This window comes from Cryptomeria japonica, chromosome 2 (assembly GCF_030272615.1).
Source record: "Cryptomeria japonica chromosome 2, Sugi_1.0, whole genome shotgun sequence".
In the NCBI taxonomy this organism is placed as follows: Eukaryota; Viridiplantae; Streptophyta; class Pinopsida; order Cupressales; family Cupressaceae; genus Cryptomeria; species Cryptomeria japonica.
The window spans coordinates 542,167,843-542,186,429 of NC_081406.1; the positions used below are offsets into that span (position 1 = coordinate 542,167,843).

The 18,587-nt window shown below is 35.5% G+C and overlaps 1 protein-coding gene across 2 annotated transcripts in view; it reads left to right on the forward strand.

Moving 5' to 3' along the window:
• LOC131066784 (uncharacterized) overlaps positions 1-18,587 on the forward strand; it is a 262,967-nt gene that overhangs the window by 82,825 nt on the left and 161,555 nt on the right. For both annotated transcript variants that reach the window (XM_058001633.2, XM_058001632.2), the window contains exons 8-12: positions 3,092-3,229; positions 3,359-3,631; positions 4,015-4,093; positions 4,201-4,298; positions 4,439-4,522. In XM_058001633.2, coding sequence (XP_057857616.1) covers positions 3,092-3,229; positions 3,359-3,631; positions 4,015-4,093; positions 4,201-4,298; positions 4,439-4,522 — 672 coding nt within the window. The remainder of the gene's footprint in view (positions 1-3,091; positions 3,230-3,358; positions 3,632-4,014; positions 4,094-4,200; positions 4,299-4,438; positions 4,523-18,587) is intronic.

The window sequence follows — 18,587 nt, forward strand, 5'->3', positions numbered from 1 at the left end:
TTGTAAAGTTTCTTTTACCTTAAGTGGCAATATTACATTAAAAGTGACTTTATAAAAGATGTTTATAAAGTACAACTTAAAATCATAAAGTGACCCCCCAACTTGCACGCCTACCTAGGCAAGAGTTTAATAAAGCTTAATTGAATAAAGAGGCCATTATTATAAAGCTCATATTATAAATCCCTCAAGGATGAGCGCTCAAGGAGGAATATTCCATTTAGAATCATAGAATCTTGGAGCCCTAACTTGGGCGTGGGAATTTGGGAAGAAAAGAGGCTTCACGGGAAGTTTTTTGGCATTATTGTTATTCATTTTTTTGGAGATTACTTTTCATCAGCAGGTCGACAGAGATCTGAGAGCAGATTGGAGACGGAAACCTCCATCTTTGGTGACAGGACGTAGCCCCTTCACTAATTCAGCGTTCGGACACACAAAGAACTTCATTTCAGGCCATTGGGGGCCAAAACTTGGAAGTTTGTAGGGTTAGACAGCAATTACAGGGCTTTTACATCAGGTTTGAGCATATCTGGATGATCTTACCAGCAATTCAGACATTATTCCAGCAGATCGTGCCATTCCCAGCTGAGCCATACATTGAATTCTTGCCTGGAGTTTGTAGAAAATAATTACAAGAGTTTTAACTCAACCAATTGCGCTAAAATTCATTGTTGGCAATTAGGATGAACAAATAAGAAGTTATTTTGGATAGATAAGGTCATATGTGATCAGTATATTCAATAATACAGGGAAATTCTTCATTCCTGGAGGGCCTCGCCTGGCAAGGAGTTAGAATTCCATCTGGGTCTGCATATTTCTTCATCAATTGTTTTTAGTAATTCATCCTAAGGTCAATAAAGTCAATTGGAGCTGTCAGCACATTTAGGAAGCTCCTATTTCATCATATATTGAATTTCAGTCAAATAAGGAGTCTCAACCAGGCAGGCTCAAGATACTTGGTATGCAAATTTGCTCATTAAGTGGAAATAAAAGTTATTCTTGATTTATTACATTGCTGTTGTAGAAATCAGAAGCCTGAATTCAATTTTCAGTATTAGATTAGTTGTATTTTGCATATTTCTTTCATTGTGCAACATTCAAAAGTCAACAGCATGCAAGCAAACCTCAAAACTCTTCAAAACCCAAAACATCTACACGCTGGTCAAAGAATTTTATTTAAACAAATCTGTCAGATTGTGCCAATCAGTAGTTGGCATCTTTCAGTCTCTCCAACCTCAGCCTTGCTGTTTGCTCTAGCCAGAAAGCTTCTGGAGCTATACAAGGAGTTATCCAGATTATCAGTCTTTTCCATCCCCAGACATGTGATGCAGGCTAAACTTGGAGTCAGGATACAATGGAAAGCGCTTGTTATTAGGGACAAGTGTTTCAAAAGGATTACATCAACTCTCAATGTTTTGGGGGTCACTTTAATTAACTATTTTCCAAGTGGAGGGAGGGGTATTCAAACAATTTTCTATATTTGTGGTTTATATTTTGAATCATTAGGCAAAGAATACTACTTTGACACCAAGAAACAAAACCAAAACTTCAAAACACGATAAGTTTAATGATGCCAATTTTGATCACAGGAAGCTGGTTGGAAGGAAAATAATTTTGATTGAGAGAGTTTTTAGAGATGAGTTGTTTTCTAAAACTTTTAGATATTTGAAAACTAATTCCTTATGGTTGGACATGTACATTCTCGTTGGTTGTGATTTTTTTTTCCTTTCCTTATTTGCTATTTGAACTGTTGTACAGATTATGTGAACATTTTCTCCAGCACTGTTTTCACCAGTTTTTGCACTTGTAAACCTTGTTCTGGTTGGTGATGTATTACTCTTTCCCATTTATTAATATATTTGACCCTTTTTCAAAATGAAACTAGGTATATTCGAGGTTACCAGGAAACACTGAATTTCTGAGGACCCTGGAAGAGGAATAAAATGGAAACATATGTTAAAATAATGTAAACATCAACCTCCCCAAAAAGAAAAGCAATTTCTGTTGTTAGTGAACAAATAATTGAACACATTGAAAACATTGTATTTATGAAAATTTAAAAGTAGATTGTGATGATTTTAAACCTTTGAAATTAAAACATAGTTCACTATCTGAAAATACGAATTAAAATCATACATTGTTTCACATTCTAGAAAGTCAGAGACTAGAACAAATCAACTGGATTATATCGTTCACATCTGAGAGCATCTACAGTTACACTTTTATTAAAGGAATGTAGGGCCCCTGAAACGTCTACAAAATTTCATGTATTTTGTGGTCATTTCCGAGATATTCTGAGCCCACATTCCTGTTTCAGAAATGTGAAACATTGAAATCTGATCCTTACCTGATATTTCCTGCAACTGGGGGATTAGTCAACAGAATACCATGTTAAGTCATTAGCACAGGTGTTTATGTGAAGAATAGGACAAGGTGATGTGCACATGGCATGGTATTCTTGTAATCTACTGAATATTTAGATGATACAATATGTTTGTCTTATCCATTTAGAATTGAATAATCGATGGATTTACACATTGTTCTCTGTATCTCCTTATATAACTCTGTCATACATTTTTAGGAATACTTTTCAACAAATGCTTTATCATGAATTTATAATTTATTAAAGGGAAAAATTAACTACTTGGCATTCTCCACAAGAAACAGTTAAAAGTCCGGTGTTCAAAGTATCCCTGAGTGGCTATCTGATGTCATTCATCCTTCTGCTTGGCAAATGTAAAGACACTAAGACCCATGCAATAATTTAGGGTAAAATCATTACCCATTTAGGGAATTGAGAAATATTGTTTCTAATTGAAGTGAAGAGAGAAGACAATGGGGAAATAATTCTCTCTGCACTATTTTTTACGCTTGTTCAGTTGTTGAACTAATACTCGTATCACAACCTCATCTTACTTTATTTTTGTTTTTTCAAAGCAAGTACTGTCTAGTTTCTGTGGCTTTTCTATAATCATAAAATTTATTTATTATGCTACTGTTGCTAATGTTTTACATATGTTTAAAATCTGAATTACATTCCATTTATAAATAATTGTAATAAAAAAGATTGTATTCATTCTTTTCTTATTTTCAGGCCCAGCCAAGGAGACTACGTGCTCCAGTACCTAATACTCAACAATCTGCAAGCTCGTTGGTTTTCCGTCCAGATGCAGTTCTCCTGTTGCTCAGAAAAGCTTACAAGGATAACCACCTTGGAAATGTTTGCCGATCAGTATGGATAAGAAGTTTTATTTTGTGTATTTCTATTTGTTTGTTGCAATATTGTCGATCCTGTTTCACAATAATTTCTCAATGTAGCGTGTATTCACTGTAATGTCTAAGGTCTTTAGCAATCTATCAGGTTGCTAGACTATTACGAAAACTTACAGCACCTGGATGTTCATCGGAAGTGTCCCAGCCTCTTACTGAGTCAGTGCCATTGTCTGGATCTGAGGATGTGACAGCTAAAGTAGAATTGGCTGGTCAAACTCCAATAACAGACTATTCACATCTGTTTGGTGAAGAATTTAAAATCTTTGAGGAGGACATGTATGATGTCAATATCTCAAATGTTTTAGATGTTGCTGCTGTAGAAGAGGGACTACTTCACATGCTTTATGCTTGTTCCTCACAGGTTTGTGTAACTTTCTAATAAATAAATTATCATGATTAGTGGTTAAATTTGACTTACTGATCAGTTCCAGATTATAGTCTGTGCACTGTTGATCCTTGAATTTACTCATTTGATGTTAATAATTAGTAATTTTTGGAATCTACTCAGTTGATGTTAATAATTAGTAATTTTTCTTTACATAGGGTCTTTTTACCTGGGTATGTCTCTGTTGTATATTATGCACTTTTTATGTCCTAACTTTTTTTAGTCACATGTCGACATTAATATAGTTTTGCTCTCTCTTTCATTGTTAAGTTACTGTTTTTGACAGTCCACAGTTACTTTTAGTGTCGTGATTTTGTTGTTGGCTAAGCAAACTAACTTGTTGTCTTAAAACATTTCAGCCTATTATATGTCGCAGGTTGGGTGACTCTAAGACAGACCTCTTACCTGCATTGCCTTTGATTCAAGCAATGCTTCCAGGTATAAAAATTTGATCATGTTATGTGTTCAATATTTAGCTATTATGATACTTGAAGTGTTGACCTTTCTGAAAGTTGAATAAGATTCTTGAAATGTTATGCTTGCAGCCCTTCGCCCTGCTGTTGGAAGTGCCTCTAATTCAGATCAAGTTGATGAGACTTTTTGGCAGTGGCAAAATCCTTTGGTGCAGCATTCTCTAACACAGGTATGTAATAGTACCATGCAATTGTTATCTTAGACTTCTTAGAATTATGGAAGTAAAATTAATACAAAATAAAATAGTGGATATTCTTAATAAAAAAATGAAGTCCCATTAACTTTTCTATGAATGTGTTCATTGGCCAGATTGCAGCGGTTTCATCCTCATCATCATATCAGCCTCTACTTGATGCTTGTGCAGGCTATTTATCGTCCTATTCACCCGCACATGTTTGTACATTCACTCATCTCATCCTAAAATCTCATGACTGCTGTTTAGCTTGGATTTTGATGTTCTTTTATGCTGAAATAGAAATAAAATTTAAAATTAAATGCAGCACAAATCTGCAAACAAATTGATTCCTATCGATCATATCAGTATTAGACGTAACTAAGTAAATAATAATAGGGTTCCCCATTACAAAACTTTTTTGAAACTGTTGATATCAAAACAGGTTATGGACAGTATGATGAACTAGTTCAACTTAATTGTATCATTGATGGCTCTTCAATCTTGTGGTTCTTTGGAAAGAAAATACTAATCATAAGCTATCTTGACTTCTGTAAAAGATATCTTCGTAAGCAACTGTTTACTATTAAAAACTAGAGTTATGGATGGTGAAAATTGAAAGCATAGTGCTGCTGGTGACTTGGAACTTAAGATTTGACTATAAATGCTAGGAAGGAATCACAACCTTGGAAAGTTCTTGTTAGTCAACCTTGAAATATATGCTTAAAATCAATTGACATCTACACTTGTAAGCTCCCAAAGATCCGAACAGAAAACCCCTGCTAAAAACAGCTTGGAAGCTAAAGAGTTAGGCTAGATAATTTCTATAAATATGTATGTGTGCTATTGTATGTTAGAGTCATTGATGGACTCAATCCTCCAGGTCACCTGCTAAATCAAAAATATTTCTTTCACAAGAGAGCAGCAATAGAAATATAATGCCTGATTATGGGAACAATTGATTAGAGTGAATTGAATGCTACATTACAAAATGTACATAAGATGCCTTGCTTATATAGGAAATGTTGAGGGATAGGATTAGACAAGATCATGATGTGTGTCTTAATTCTATACAATGAGACAACTAATATGATAAATATTAAATGACCTAGGACACAAGAAGTAAATGCAAAAAGATAAGATAAGATCTAATTGACAACTAAACTTCTAGAAATATTCCTAGAATCTAAGTCAACTTCAAATGTGAATAGGACCTAATAGTGAGCTAGTTAGGTAAAATACCTTATTCACACCTACACCCCCCAAGTGCAACTTAGAGAGTAGAAGATTACTATGCAAATGATGCAAAGGTGATGATTATCGGTCCCAACAACTAGGCCATGTTCAGTACCCATTTACAATGCAATATCTCATAAACAGAGAAAAGGAGAAATCCAGTGGGACAAAAACCCTTTTCAAAAGAGAGAAAAGATATAAACAAGTGACGAAAGATGGAGGACTCAATGATACCCCTGAAGGATTACATCCAGCGCAAATATACAATGAATTATTCCTCCATAGGAAGGAAATAGAGAGACTATATAGCCTCCCCCACAAAGAAGACTATATAATCTCTTGTAGAAATGTTGAATGCTTGAAGACAAAGCATGATCCAATGCCTACAAACAACACTTCTCCCTTTAGGAAGAAGATGTTGAAAAACAAGGTGAAGAAAGCTTGCAATATTAGCTATCTTAAGTGATGTCAAATTTGAAACTAAATCTGAAATGAAAATGTGATAGCTCCATTCAACATAAATATAAAAAACAACTATACCAAAAGAGACACCAATACATGGACGAATTGGTAGGATGAAGAATTTGAATGTATGAAGATTGTGTCTTTGAAATCTACTCATGTGTCACCAAGTCTTTGGTAGATGAGGATGCTGCAATCAAATCAAGTACATGCCTAATCAAAATAGAAGGCGACAAATGAGGATCAAGTGCTAACTGATGTTTAACTAGATCAAAAGACAAAGACAATTTGACTACAGTTTTGCCATGACTGTCATCAAATAGAAGAGATAAACCCGCAAATCGGTATTTCAAATCTAAAATGTGAGACTCCACAAAGAAGTTTGAAATACCTGTCAAGTAATCATCCCACAGGATAGAATCTAAAAGACTATGATTTACCTACTGCAAAGAATCTGTGATGAGCTTGATTTGAGGTTGGGTCGGCCAACCAATGTGTGGTGTTGTTTATTAACACCCTCTTTTATATCAATAAATAAAATATTAAATCACTAATAAATAAAATTTTAGTAAATGAAATTATTAAATATTCTTAAAACGATGCTTTAGGCCGACTCTCTTTCGCATGTTGCAGTTTCCTTCCTATGGCCGACCTTGATGGCACAAGTATCTATACTGGTCTTTGTTGTAGTTGGTGGCATGGAAGTTTTTTATGATATTGGCATTAAACAAATGCTTATGTTGCTGGGGTGAAAATCTTGGCAATCACAATAGGTGGGACGATAGCCCTGCCTATACATTCTTCATAGCTTATTATTTCTCTCTTCAACCACGCTGAATTCCTCATCTTGGAGAATTGAAGAAGATAGGAGGATGAGAGAAGTCAAACCGTGGACTGCCATTAAGTCTTCTTTGGCATGCGCACCTGTGGGCAGTAATCACCTTCCTTTGCTATATGTCATCCAACATCAACAAAGCAAAGGAGAAATCATGGAAGGAGCAGCCAGACCATAAAGGATACAACCAGTTTGAGCAACTATCTGGTTATCGGATCAGTCAAGTGAATCATCTACACGGACACATTTCTGAGAGTCAACCGTTCCAAGGATCTAGGGATATTGCTTTAGCATCAAGCTTAGGAGGAGTTATCCGAAGTGTTTGTTGATAGAGATGACTACACCAATCCACATAGACTCCCATCGAATTCCTTAGCATCAACATGCTAGCTGGAACAACAACTGTATGGATTTCTGTTTCTCTTTGTGATAAATTGTTTTGATAAACTGTATACCAGATGCTAATCTGGAGAAGATAATCCTCCATTCTTATGATAGACCTATTGAGTTATTTGTAAATTGGAGCCTATGTGAGCAGTTTGTGTGTTCATGATTTGATTGATGTTTCTTGATGAAATCTGAGTATTGATATTATTGTTGTAGCTGAATTGACTGTTTAGGACTGCAAGCTTTCGTTTGGTATATTCCAGAATCACTAGAAGCTCTCAATGAATTGACAAAAAAGACTGATGTGTGATCTCAATTGAAAAGTGGGAGCTATAAGAGAGGTCTCTTGATCATCAAGATACCCAAGTGCTGCATCATATCCAAGCTCCTCTAATGTATCATCATCAAAGGGTATATTTTCAACATCATCAAGTGGAATGGGGCAATCTGATGTAGGATCTTTTGGGAATGGAGTATTATGTGGATCGCCATAGTTCTTGAAAATTTTGGTCCAAATTGTGCATGGGCATCTGATTCCTGAGCTTTGATTGTAGGTCTCTCTAAAGATGCTTGCACTAATAGTTGTACCAATCAATCTTATAATGTGATCATTTTTATTAGCGCAAACTAATTTCTTCCTTTGTGTCTCTAGCTTAGGGACGAGTCTATAAATATGAGGCAAAAGATTGAGCCACTTGCAATTTGTCAGGATGGCTTTTTGCCAAGATTCGTGATTGTCCTTAGTTAGAATGATTACAAAAAGATGAGTTGCTTAACCCATAATTACGACAATGATACACTCAAATGATTAAATCAAAGGCCAATACTTCAAATGGGGATGAAATGAAGCGATTTGATTAGAACTACACTTTCCCAAAAATCAAATTCATATAAAAAGGACAAATTATATGAAAATAGGAGTTTTGGGGCCTTCTGAATGCAATGGTAGCATCCGTTTGGGCTAAAGTGCTCCAGTAAAAGTATTTCATCAGATCTGAGCTTCAAACCCCAATTTGCAACTATTTCATAAATTGGCCAACTTGAGTGAAATTAAAGTCAGATCTGACTTTTCTGAACACTCCAATCTCAACGGTAAGCTTAGATTTGCGCCAACATGCTCCAAAACGAACCTGCAATACAAAGCCACAAAAAAGAACCCCCAATGGTGAGGTCTAATTTAACCAAAGTGCACCCAACAAATCCTAGATCTGAAAAGGGGCTTGCAAATTTGAAGTTTTGATACCATGCTTGAGTAATCAATGGACTCAATCTTCCACGATTACCTACAAAACCAAAAAGATTCATTCCACAAGAGAACATCAAAAGAAAAATAATTCCTAATTATGGGCACAATGGATTAGATTGAATTAGATACTACATTACAAAATGTACATAAGATGCCTTGCTTATATAGAAAACATTGAGATATAGGATTAGACAAGATCATGACATGTGTCTTAATCTTATACAATGAGACAACTAACATGATAAATATTAAGTTACCAAGGACACAAGAAGTAAATGCCAAAGGATAAGATAAAATTTAATTGACAACTAAGACCTTCTAGGAAGATTCCTAGGGCCTACGTTAACTTAACATGTGAATAGGACCTACTAGTGAACTAGTTAGGTAAAATACCTTATTCACACCAACATTGTATCCCTCAAAGCATTTGGCTAAATAGGAAAGAGGAGTAGCAAGATCACAATTTAAAGCAACACTCATTTATCCCATCAAGTTGTCTATACTGGTGCTTCTATGGCTTCAATTCAGCATAGGTTGTAGAATGTACAACACAAATCCCTTTGGTGAAATCAAGATGTGTACACTACTTTATGTAGAGGAGATTTTTCCTATGTTATGTATCATGATGTCTATTAAAAAAGATAATCCCCCTTATTCTATGGGACTTGTCCTCTAAAAGTAGCCTACAGGTGACTTCTTGCAACCCCATTTCATGGCAACTCTAATTAAATTGAGGTACTTTCTTGATATACAATGGGAAATTCAACAAAGTAAGAAAAAAAAAGAAATGTTAAAGAAAATCCCTTACAAAATAGAAGTACACAATCATAATAATGTAAAGCTTAATATATTTCAAATATAAATGTAACTTAAATATGAGTTTTCAAATTGTTAAGTGCAAATTAGTGATGATCAATGAAAACAAGGAGGGGAATAGTAGAAGGGATTCTCTTATTGGAAAATCGGTGTCTAGGGTAGTAAGAGCTAGGGTGTTGGAAATGTAATCTCCCCAAACTATAAATACCCAAATTTTGCCCTAATTCTTAAGGTAGGGTTAGATATACCTTTCACTTTGATTGAGATATTGCAAACAAGTTAGGAAACACTCATAATCATAATTAATAAATAGATCTATTAATTAGAAAGTAGAAAGTATATATATATTATAGATCTAATCACAAGATTGCTCAATTCTATTGGAGAAGGCTCAACCATAGAAGGGCTAAGATAGGGAGATTTGATAAGGTGCCGTAGAGATCCTCTACCCTAGGCCCAAGGGCGAACCTTATCCACCTTGGCCTTATGTTGCTTGTGCCATCCATATGAGGTGGAATACCTAGTGAGGTGTCCTATAAGTTATAACCTTTCCCCCCAATCTTGTCATCCCTATCCTACTTCTCATGTTTGAGAATTCTCAATGCATTCATTTACCATGATAGAGAGCATTAGGGGCATTCACAATAGGGTTCCCTGGAAGTTCATCCTTTCTAAGCCCACAGGCAGTACCCTCTGTACCTCTTTGGCCTCATGGGACTCCCCGGTCTTATATCATGAGGTGGTATGCCTAGAAGATAACCCCAACATTGTTCCACTACTTGTAATCTTCTCATTCTCTTTCATGGCTGAAAAAACACTCAGAAGATATGAAGATATACATTTTATATAAGGTAACTGCCGAGTACACTAGTCTGATTTATATTTACTATGATATATATGAATAATCATATCAGCAGTATAGGGTTAATCATAAATATGAAGAAATAGATATATAGATATTGATATGCAGAAAGAGATAACATAAACTTTGTCACAGCACTTAATGTGTTTGCACAGAAAATCCATACCACACTGTAATAATCAGACGGATTGCCTAAGGATTAATGTCTTCAGAATATCAGATTTGGATTCCTTCAATGATTAATTGATTGAATGAATGAATTCCTTTGATTTGGTGATTTGAGGTATTGGTGAGTAATGATTAAGTGTTTGTTGATTTGATAGAATGATTCGCTGATTGATTGTTTGCTTGATTTGAATGATTGGAATGATGATTGATAAGTGATCCTTGAATGATTGAAATGATCTCTTTTATACTTAATTGGTGAAATGGTCACCACCTTCCATAAGACTTGAGTAACCATCCTTCATTAGAATCAAGTCACCTTCCTTCATTAGAATTGAGTCACCACCCTTCATTACTACCTTTGAGAATAATAAATTATTCCTCAAATTGATCTCCCTTCCATCTCTTCCTCAAATAAACCTTCTTCCCTTTATATCTTCCCATGTGAGGGAGAGGTCACATGTCTTCATCATGCCCACCCTTTGGCAAGAGACACAACCTTTCTACTTCCCATTCCTTTCTTCTTCCATTAATCCTTCCTTGGTTCACATGCTTCCATTCATTTCTTCCCCCCTCCTTATCCCTTTTCAAATAATCTCTTCTCTCTTTTATATCTCATGTTTGAGACAGTCACAACTCTTCATTGCATGCCTTTTGACCATTCATTAAGTTAATTACATTTTAATTATATTATATTATTATTTTACTATTTTATGTCTATTATTATTTATTATTAAATCCTATTTCAAAATGGGACATTATAGTCCACCATGTTGAAGATATTATAGCTGTGGTCGGATTCCTCTGACCAATCTAGCTAATTAAAATGTCTAATTGGCCTATCGGCCTTAGACATTTGTGTTTTTCGATTTACTTGTTTCTATTATATTTATTTTACAGATCAGTTAGTATTCTAGTAATTACTATTTTATCATATTACTAATCGCTATGATTACTATATTCCCATTATCCACTTGCATTACTTTATTGACTTTTTGTAATAATCGGTTTACTCCATTTTGTATCGTAGCTGTTAATGTTGGTTGTTATCGATAACTGGTTATGATTGGTTGTAACTGATTATATTAGTATCGATTCATTTATGAATCGGGCTGCATTCAAATAGTCTATGGTCTCCTTGTGAAGAGGCACGACTCCTTAAGTAGACTACGAATATCATATATTAGGATGATACATTTCCATTGGAGCGGGAGATACAAAAGACATAGAAAAAGACTTCGAATAATATTGAACTAAGTGCAGATCAAAGGTAGATACGATTGGTAGATGGCTGGCATACTCAACAAATAGCATCAGACTGAATACGACTGCAAAGAAACGGTGATAGTATATATGGTGAATATATGAAATCGATAGCTTGCAGTGAATAAACTCAGTGGCAACCAAATTATTTGTGTTGCTAGCAGATTGAACATACACTCAGTGTACAGAGAGATAATAGCAATTTGTGTTCGATTATATTCTGTCGATCCAGAATACCAATAGCATATCGAATATATATATATAATACAGCAGACGGTGAACAACATCATTGTCTCAGATCGAGTGAACAGCAATCGGTGACAGACTACAACTGTTCATATCGTGGCAATCACATATTGTATCGAGTACATATAGTATCAGATTGATAGCACTTAAAAGGTTACACTTACAGTCATAGAAAGTTAAAGTTAAATTTCCCAGCTATTCAAATCTGATCAAAACTTAACATGCCCCCTCTCAAGATTGCTTGTCCTCAAGCAATGATCATGGAGTGGTCAAGATGATTCCCAATATGAAATTGCTTTGCAAATACACATGGAATAAACTTGTTGAAAACACATGAAACATGATGCAAAGAATATTCAAGACATAAGGCATACATTAGGAAGACACACACACCATGATAGGCATGAGGAAAACACACAAATGCACGTAAGATATGAAGCATATATACAAGACACCAAACCTACATGAGAAGGGTACGCATATAAAACACCCATGGAGTAAACATGCTGAAACACATTTGGTATGAAGCAAACACATAAAGTATGAGGTATACACATGAATACACATAAGGCATGAATCATACACACAAATACATGCAAGGCGTAAAGCATGATGTATACACATGAATACATGTAAGACATTAAGCATATACGTATGTGATGTCCCCCATCTAATGCCCTCTCTAAAATAGAATTTAGCAATAAATAATAATACAATTAAAATATATATATATATATATATACATATATATATATATATATATATATATACATATATATATATATATATATATATATATATATAACAGATTATATATATCATCACATTATCGTATTCAAGTGCTAGACTTGAGGCCCTTAATCTTCCGCCGCTCTGAAGTTCGTCTTGAGTACATGGACACCAAAAGAAGTTCAGAGACTCCTCGGCATAAGTTGAATTCAATATTTCCACCGCAATATTGATAAACCCCAATTATTGCACTGAAATCTTAGATGATGTAACTGAATCGATTGGCAAAACGTACCCAGTCTTTAGCAGATTCTATGGTTAGTGTCGATGGTAGTAAAACAAATCGATACTAAGGAGACTTCGTGGCTGCTGAGCATGACTGAGATATCATTTTCCGGCAAACTCGTCCAATGGAGATGACTTAAGGACGACCAATCAATAGTGCCATGATCGATTCTGTATGGGGCGATTAAGCATAATAAAATATGTGGTTTAATTGATAATTATCATATTAACGAGATGGAGTATTGATAATGAAAGGCCATAAGGCATGACCATTGATAAAGTGACTTCTAATCCAAATATAAGAGGGGAGTTCACAATCCTTCAGGGAATCATTGAATACCTATGATTTCCTCTCCTCTCATCTTGGGAAAATAGTAAAATACTCCCTTTAGGGCCAACAGCCTATCGGCTTGACTGGTGCTAGTACGAACAACATATGTCAGAAACGGTGTCTAAGGATCACACAGTTCATATTATATACCAGATACAACCATCCCACAGAGTGCAAGTATTCATTGATAACCAGTTATAACATCAATTATTTCGAGCAATTACTTTCCACTGCATAGTAACTTTAATACATCTGATATCTTATAGTATTAATAGTTACCAATTGCATTGTAAATCAGAGAACAACATTATCGATCTATCACTGCAAGTGATAGAATTCACCGTTCCTATTGTATAGGTCCATTACACCTCAGACATCACAATTGCTGTATAAAACCATATTGTATGCATCATGACCACATATCAGACATTATAATTATCCGATAACTGGCAGGATACATTTGTTTATCCATTGAGTACATATCAGAGATCATATATATTTTCATTTAACTCCCATTACTTGCTTAAATCACATTCACTTGACATAGTAACAGTCCCAACAATCCTTCATAGCCAATAGGGGACATTACAAGTGGTATCAGAGCATCTTTTCTGCCAACCTGTGGAAGATAGCACATGCAAACTTATACCAGAAGGGGAAACAAGATGAGTGAGCAATTAAGCAATGATTTAAGAGCCTTTATGGAGCAAACAACTCAAACCACCATTGAATTGATGAAACCAAATGAGAGAACTAATCAACTCTTCCTTCAAGCTATACAATCAATCAGTAACAATCAGGCTAGACCCCACCAGAGTAATGGAAGGGACACCAATTCCAACCATTCAGAAAATAATCATAACAATACTCCCAATATGAGATCAACTAGACTCTCCTTCCTACCAAATGAAGTCCAGGAGGAAGAAGGAGAAGAAGCAAACACCCAACCTGTGGATAATGTTGATGCAATCCTAGAAGCATATTCTAAACTTGATCTCAAATTAAAGGGGAATGTGTCTTTTAGAGATTACTGTGATTGCAAAATGAGGGCCATCCCTAATATGAAGAGGAAAAAACAATCTAACTAGGATCTTAAAGATAGAATAAGAAAAATAACCCTTCCTTGTTTTGATGGATCTGGAAAATTTACAGCACGTTCATGGGTCCAGAAGTTAGATACTTATCTATCACTAAGCCCCATGATGGAGGAGAATGCAATTAAATTTGCAGTGCTACAATTAACAGGAACAGCCCATGATTGGTGGCATCATGTCTCATCACCCAAGGCCATCAACACATAAGCACTTATGAGGAGTTTACACAAACACTCATCAAAAGGTTTGATCAAAGGCATCCACAATGGTACTTCAAAGAACTAACTCAAGTAAGGCAACAAGGGTCAGTAGAAGAGTTTGCATCCGAATTTCAAAATTTGGTAGTCATGGTCCTAGAAATATCTCAAGAGAGACTCACTTACCTCTTTGTGGAAGGATTAAAGGAAACAATTAGAAACATAGTAAGTTCCATGGAACCAACAAACCTGGAAGAAGCCATTCATAAGGCCCAAAAATTTGACACCCCATCATTAAAAGAAAGGTCTAAAAATATTACATCTAAGTATTTCCATAAGGAGGACAGGCATGAGGGAGTATTTCTTTCTCAAGCCACTTGAGAAGAACTTAGAAAGAAAAGACTGTGCTTTAAATGTGAAGACTCTTGGAAGCATGGGCATGTTTGTAATAAAGGACATCAAGAGGAAAAGTTGTGTTACAAGTGTAAAGATCCCTGGGAGGAAGGGCATGGGCATGCTTGCAGCCGAAGTAATCGTAAGAATAGAAGCTTGTGCTATCGATGCAAAGAAAATTGGGAGCTAGGACATAAGTGCGAAAGAAAAGGTGAAGCCTATCATATAGAAGTTATACCTCATGAAGGGGAACATCCCAAAAAAAAAGATATGATGGGGGAAATCTTAAATTGCTTCAATCAAAAAAAGGATGAGTCAACAAACCAATGGAGTTTTGTGGAAAACAGATTTAGTGATCATGAGTACTTACACCTAGCGAGCTCCAACAACAATGAGTGAGAAAGGAAGAGAGAAAACTGTCTTAAATTTACACAACTATGAAATGTATAAGAAATCCATAAAGAGCTATTGAGCAAATTGTCATGAATATAAGGAAGTACAAGATGGGAGAACGGTGATGAGGTCCTCCTCTAGGTAACCCACCTCATGGTAATTGACTGATGGTCCCATGAGGCCAAGGGGGTGTAAGCCGGAGTCCACCGCCCTTGGGCTTAGAGGGGAAGGACATTCAGGACACCCTCTCTATTATAATTGATTATCAACAAGGAAATAAGGATGGAAGTGATGAAATGGAACGGTGATAGGATACCTCACTAGGTAGCCCACCTCATGGTAGTTGACTGGTGGTCCCATGAGGTCAAGGGGGCTCTGGCTTTCACTCCACCCTTGGGCCTAGGGTAGAGGGTCTCTTGGACACCTCATCATTCCTCTTACTCCCATTTTCTTATTATTGAACTCCTATAGGGAGTTGAACCAGACCCTAGTTAAGTTAATTTATGCTTAATTATCTTTCTTTAGGGATTTATATTATTAGTTCCAATGGTTTCCTAACATATTGCAGGATTTCAGACAAGGTTTGACAACAGGTGTATTTGTTTGTATGCTTTGTGCTTCCATATATTCATACATATGTTTTAAGTAAGTGTGTATACTCCGTGTATTCATGTGTATATTTTGTGTTTTCATGTGTATGCTCTGTGTTTGATTCATACTCGATATATGAATAACTAGAAAGATATAAGATGTATATATGTATATTTCCATGTATTGTTTAAATGTGATTGCAGATACAATAATCGGGATTATGATATTGCTTGAGGGTAAGCAAATTCAAGGAGGGGAGACTGTGATGTCCCCCATCTAATGCCCTCTCTAAAATAGAATTTGGCAACAAATAATAATACAATTAAAATGTATATATATTATATATTATATATCCAAATAAATAGAATGAAATAAATAAAATCTCAATAAATAATAAACAACATTTAATATATTAATTTCATAAGTAATATCAATTAATAATAATTTTTGAGAAAACTAAAATCCCTAAAATAAGGATTTCCAATCTAACTACGGAGAGAATAATAGCGATAAACCAGATTATATATATCATCACATTATCGTATTCAAGTGCTAGACTTGAGGTCTTTAATCTTCTGCCGCTGTGAAGTTCATCCTGAGTACACGGACACCAATAGAAGTTCAGAGACTCCTGGGCGGAAGTCGAAGTCAATATTTCCACCGCCAATATTGATAACCTCCAATTATTGCACTCAAATCTTAGATGATGTAACTGAATTGATTGGCAAAACATACAGAGTCTTTAGCAGATTCTTTGATTAGTGTCGATGGTAGTAAAACAAATCGATACTAAGGAGACTTCATGGCTGCCGAGCATGACTGAGATATCATTTTCTGGCAAACTCATCCAACGGAGATGACTTAAGGACGACCAGTCAATACTCATTAGTGCCATGATTGATTCTGTATGGGGCGATTAAGCATACTAAAATATGTGGTTTAACCGATAATTATCATATTAACGAGATGGAGTATTGATAATGAAAGGCCATAAGGCATGACCATTGGCAAAGTGACTTCTAATCCAAATATAAGAGGGGAGTTCACAATCCCTCAGGGAATCATCGAATACCTATGATCTCCTCTCCTCTCATCTTGGGAAAACACTTTGTTTAGGGCCAACAGCCTATCGGCTTTACTGGTGCTAGGACGAACAGCATATATCAGAAGCGGTGTCTTAAGGATCACACAGTTCATATTATATACCAGATACAACTATCCCATAGAGTGCAAGTATTCATTGATAACCAGTTATAACATCAATTATTTCGAGCAATTACTTTCCACTGCATAGTAACTTTAATACATCTGATATCTTATAGTATTAATGGTTGCCAATTGCATTTTAAATCAGAGAACAACATTATCGATCTATCACTGCAAGTGATAGAATTCACCGTTCCTATTGTATAGGTCCATTACACCTCAGACATCACAATTGCTGTATAAAACCATATTGTTTGCATCATGACCACATATCAGACATTATAATTATCCGATAACTGGCAGGATACATGTGTTTATCCATTGAGTACATATCAGAGATCACATATATTTTCATTTAACTCCCATTACTTGCTTAAATCACATTCACTTGACATAGTAACAGTCCCAACAATCCTTCATAGCCAATAGGGTACATTACAATGTAAAGCATAAAGTACACACACGAATACATGTAAGGCATGAATTATACACATGAATACATGTAACGTATGAATCATACACATGAATACGCACAAGGCATGAAGCATACACATAAAACATGTAGCACATGAAGTAATACAGATAAATACACGGGGGCATGAAGCACACATGTAAGGCACGAAGCAATACATAAATACTTGTAAGGTACAAAGCATATATAAGAAAGGCACTCATGGAGTGGACATACATGAGTCATGAAGCAACACATACCTGCACATAAGACACAAGGCATACATGCTGAAAACACATCGGACATGAAGCAAACACAAGGCATTAATGAGAAAAGCACATATAACAAATATACATGGAATAAGCATGCTTAGCACGCACTAGTCATGAAGTAGTTAAAGGCATACATATATAGAATTGCAATGTTGGCCTACTTGATTTTATTTTTCGACTAAGTTTATAGATCCCTTTCTTAGACCTTCGAATTGGTTTTGAATAGAATGCATTTCATTGTTTTAGCTTTTCCCTGCAAGCTGGCTGGATCATGCTCTAATACCACTTGTAATGTTCCCAAATTATAAATATTCAAATTCTGCCTAATTCTTAATTGAAACAAGGTAATGTTAGATATGCCTTTCACTATGATTGCGATCCTGCAAACAAGTTAGGAATCACTCATAATCATAATTCATAAATAGATCTATTAATTAGAAAGCAGCAAGTACATTTATTAAAGTACAGATCTAATCACAAGATTTCTTAAATCATTTGGAGAAGGCTCAACCATAGAAGGGCTTATATAAGGTGACTCGATAGGGTGTCTTAGAGATCCTCTACCCTAGGCCCAAGGGCAAATATTATCCCCCCTGGCCTCAATCTTGTCATCCCTATCCTACTTCTCATATTTGAGCATTCTTAATGCATTCATTTAGCATGATAGAGAGCATGAGGGGCATTCACAATGGGGTGCCCTAGAAGTTCATCCTTTATAAGCCCAAAGGCAATACCTTTGTACGTCTTTGGTCTCACGGGACTCCCCAGTCATATATCATGAGGTGGCATAGCTAGAAGATAAACCCAACACCGTTCCCCTACTTGT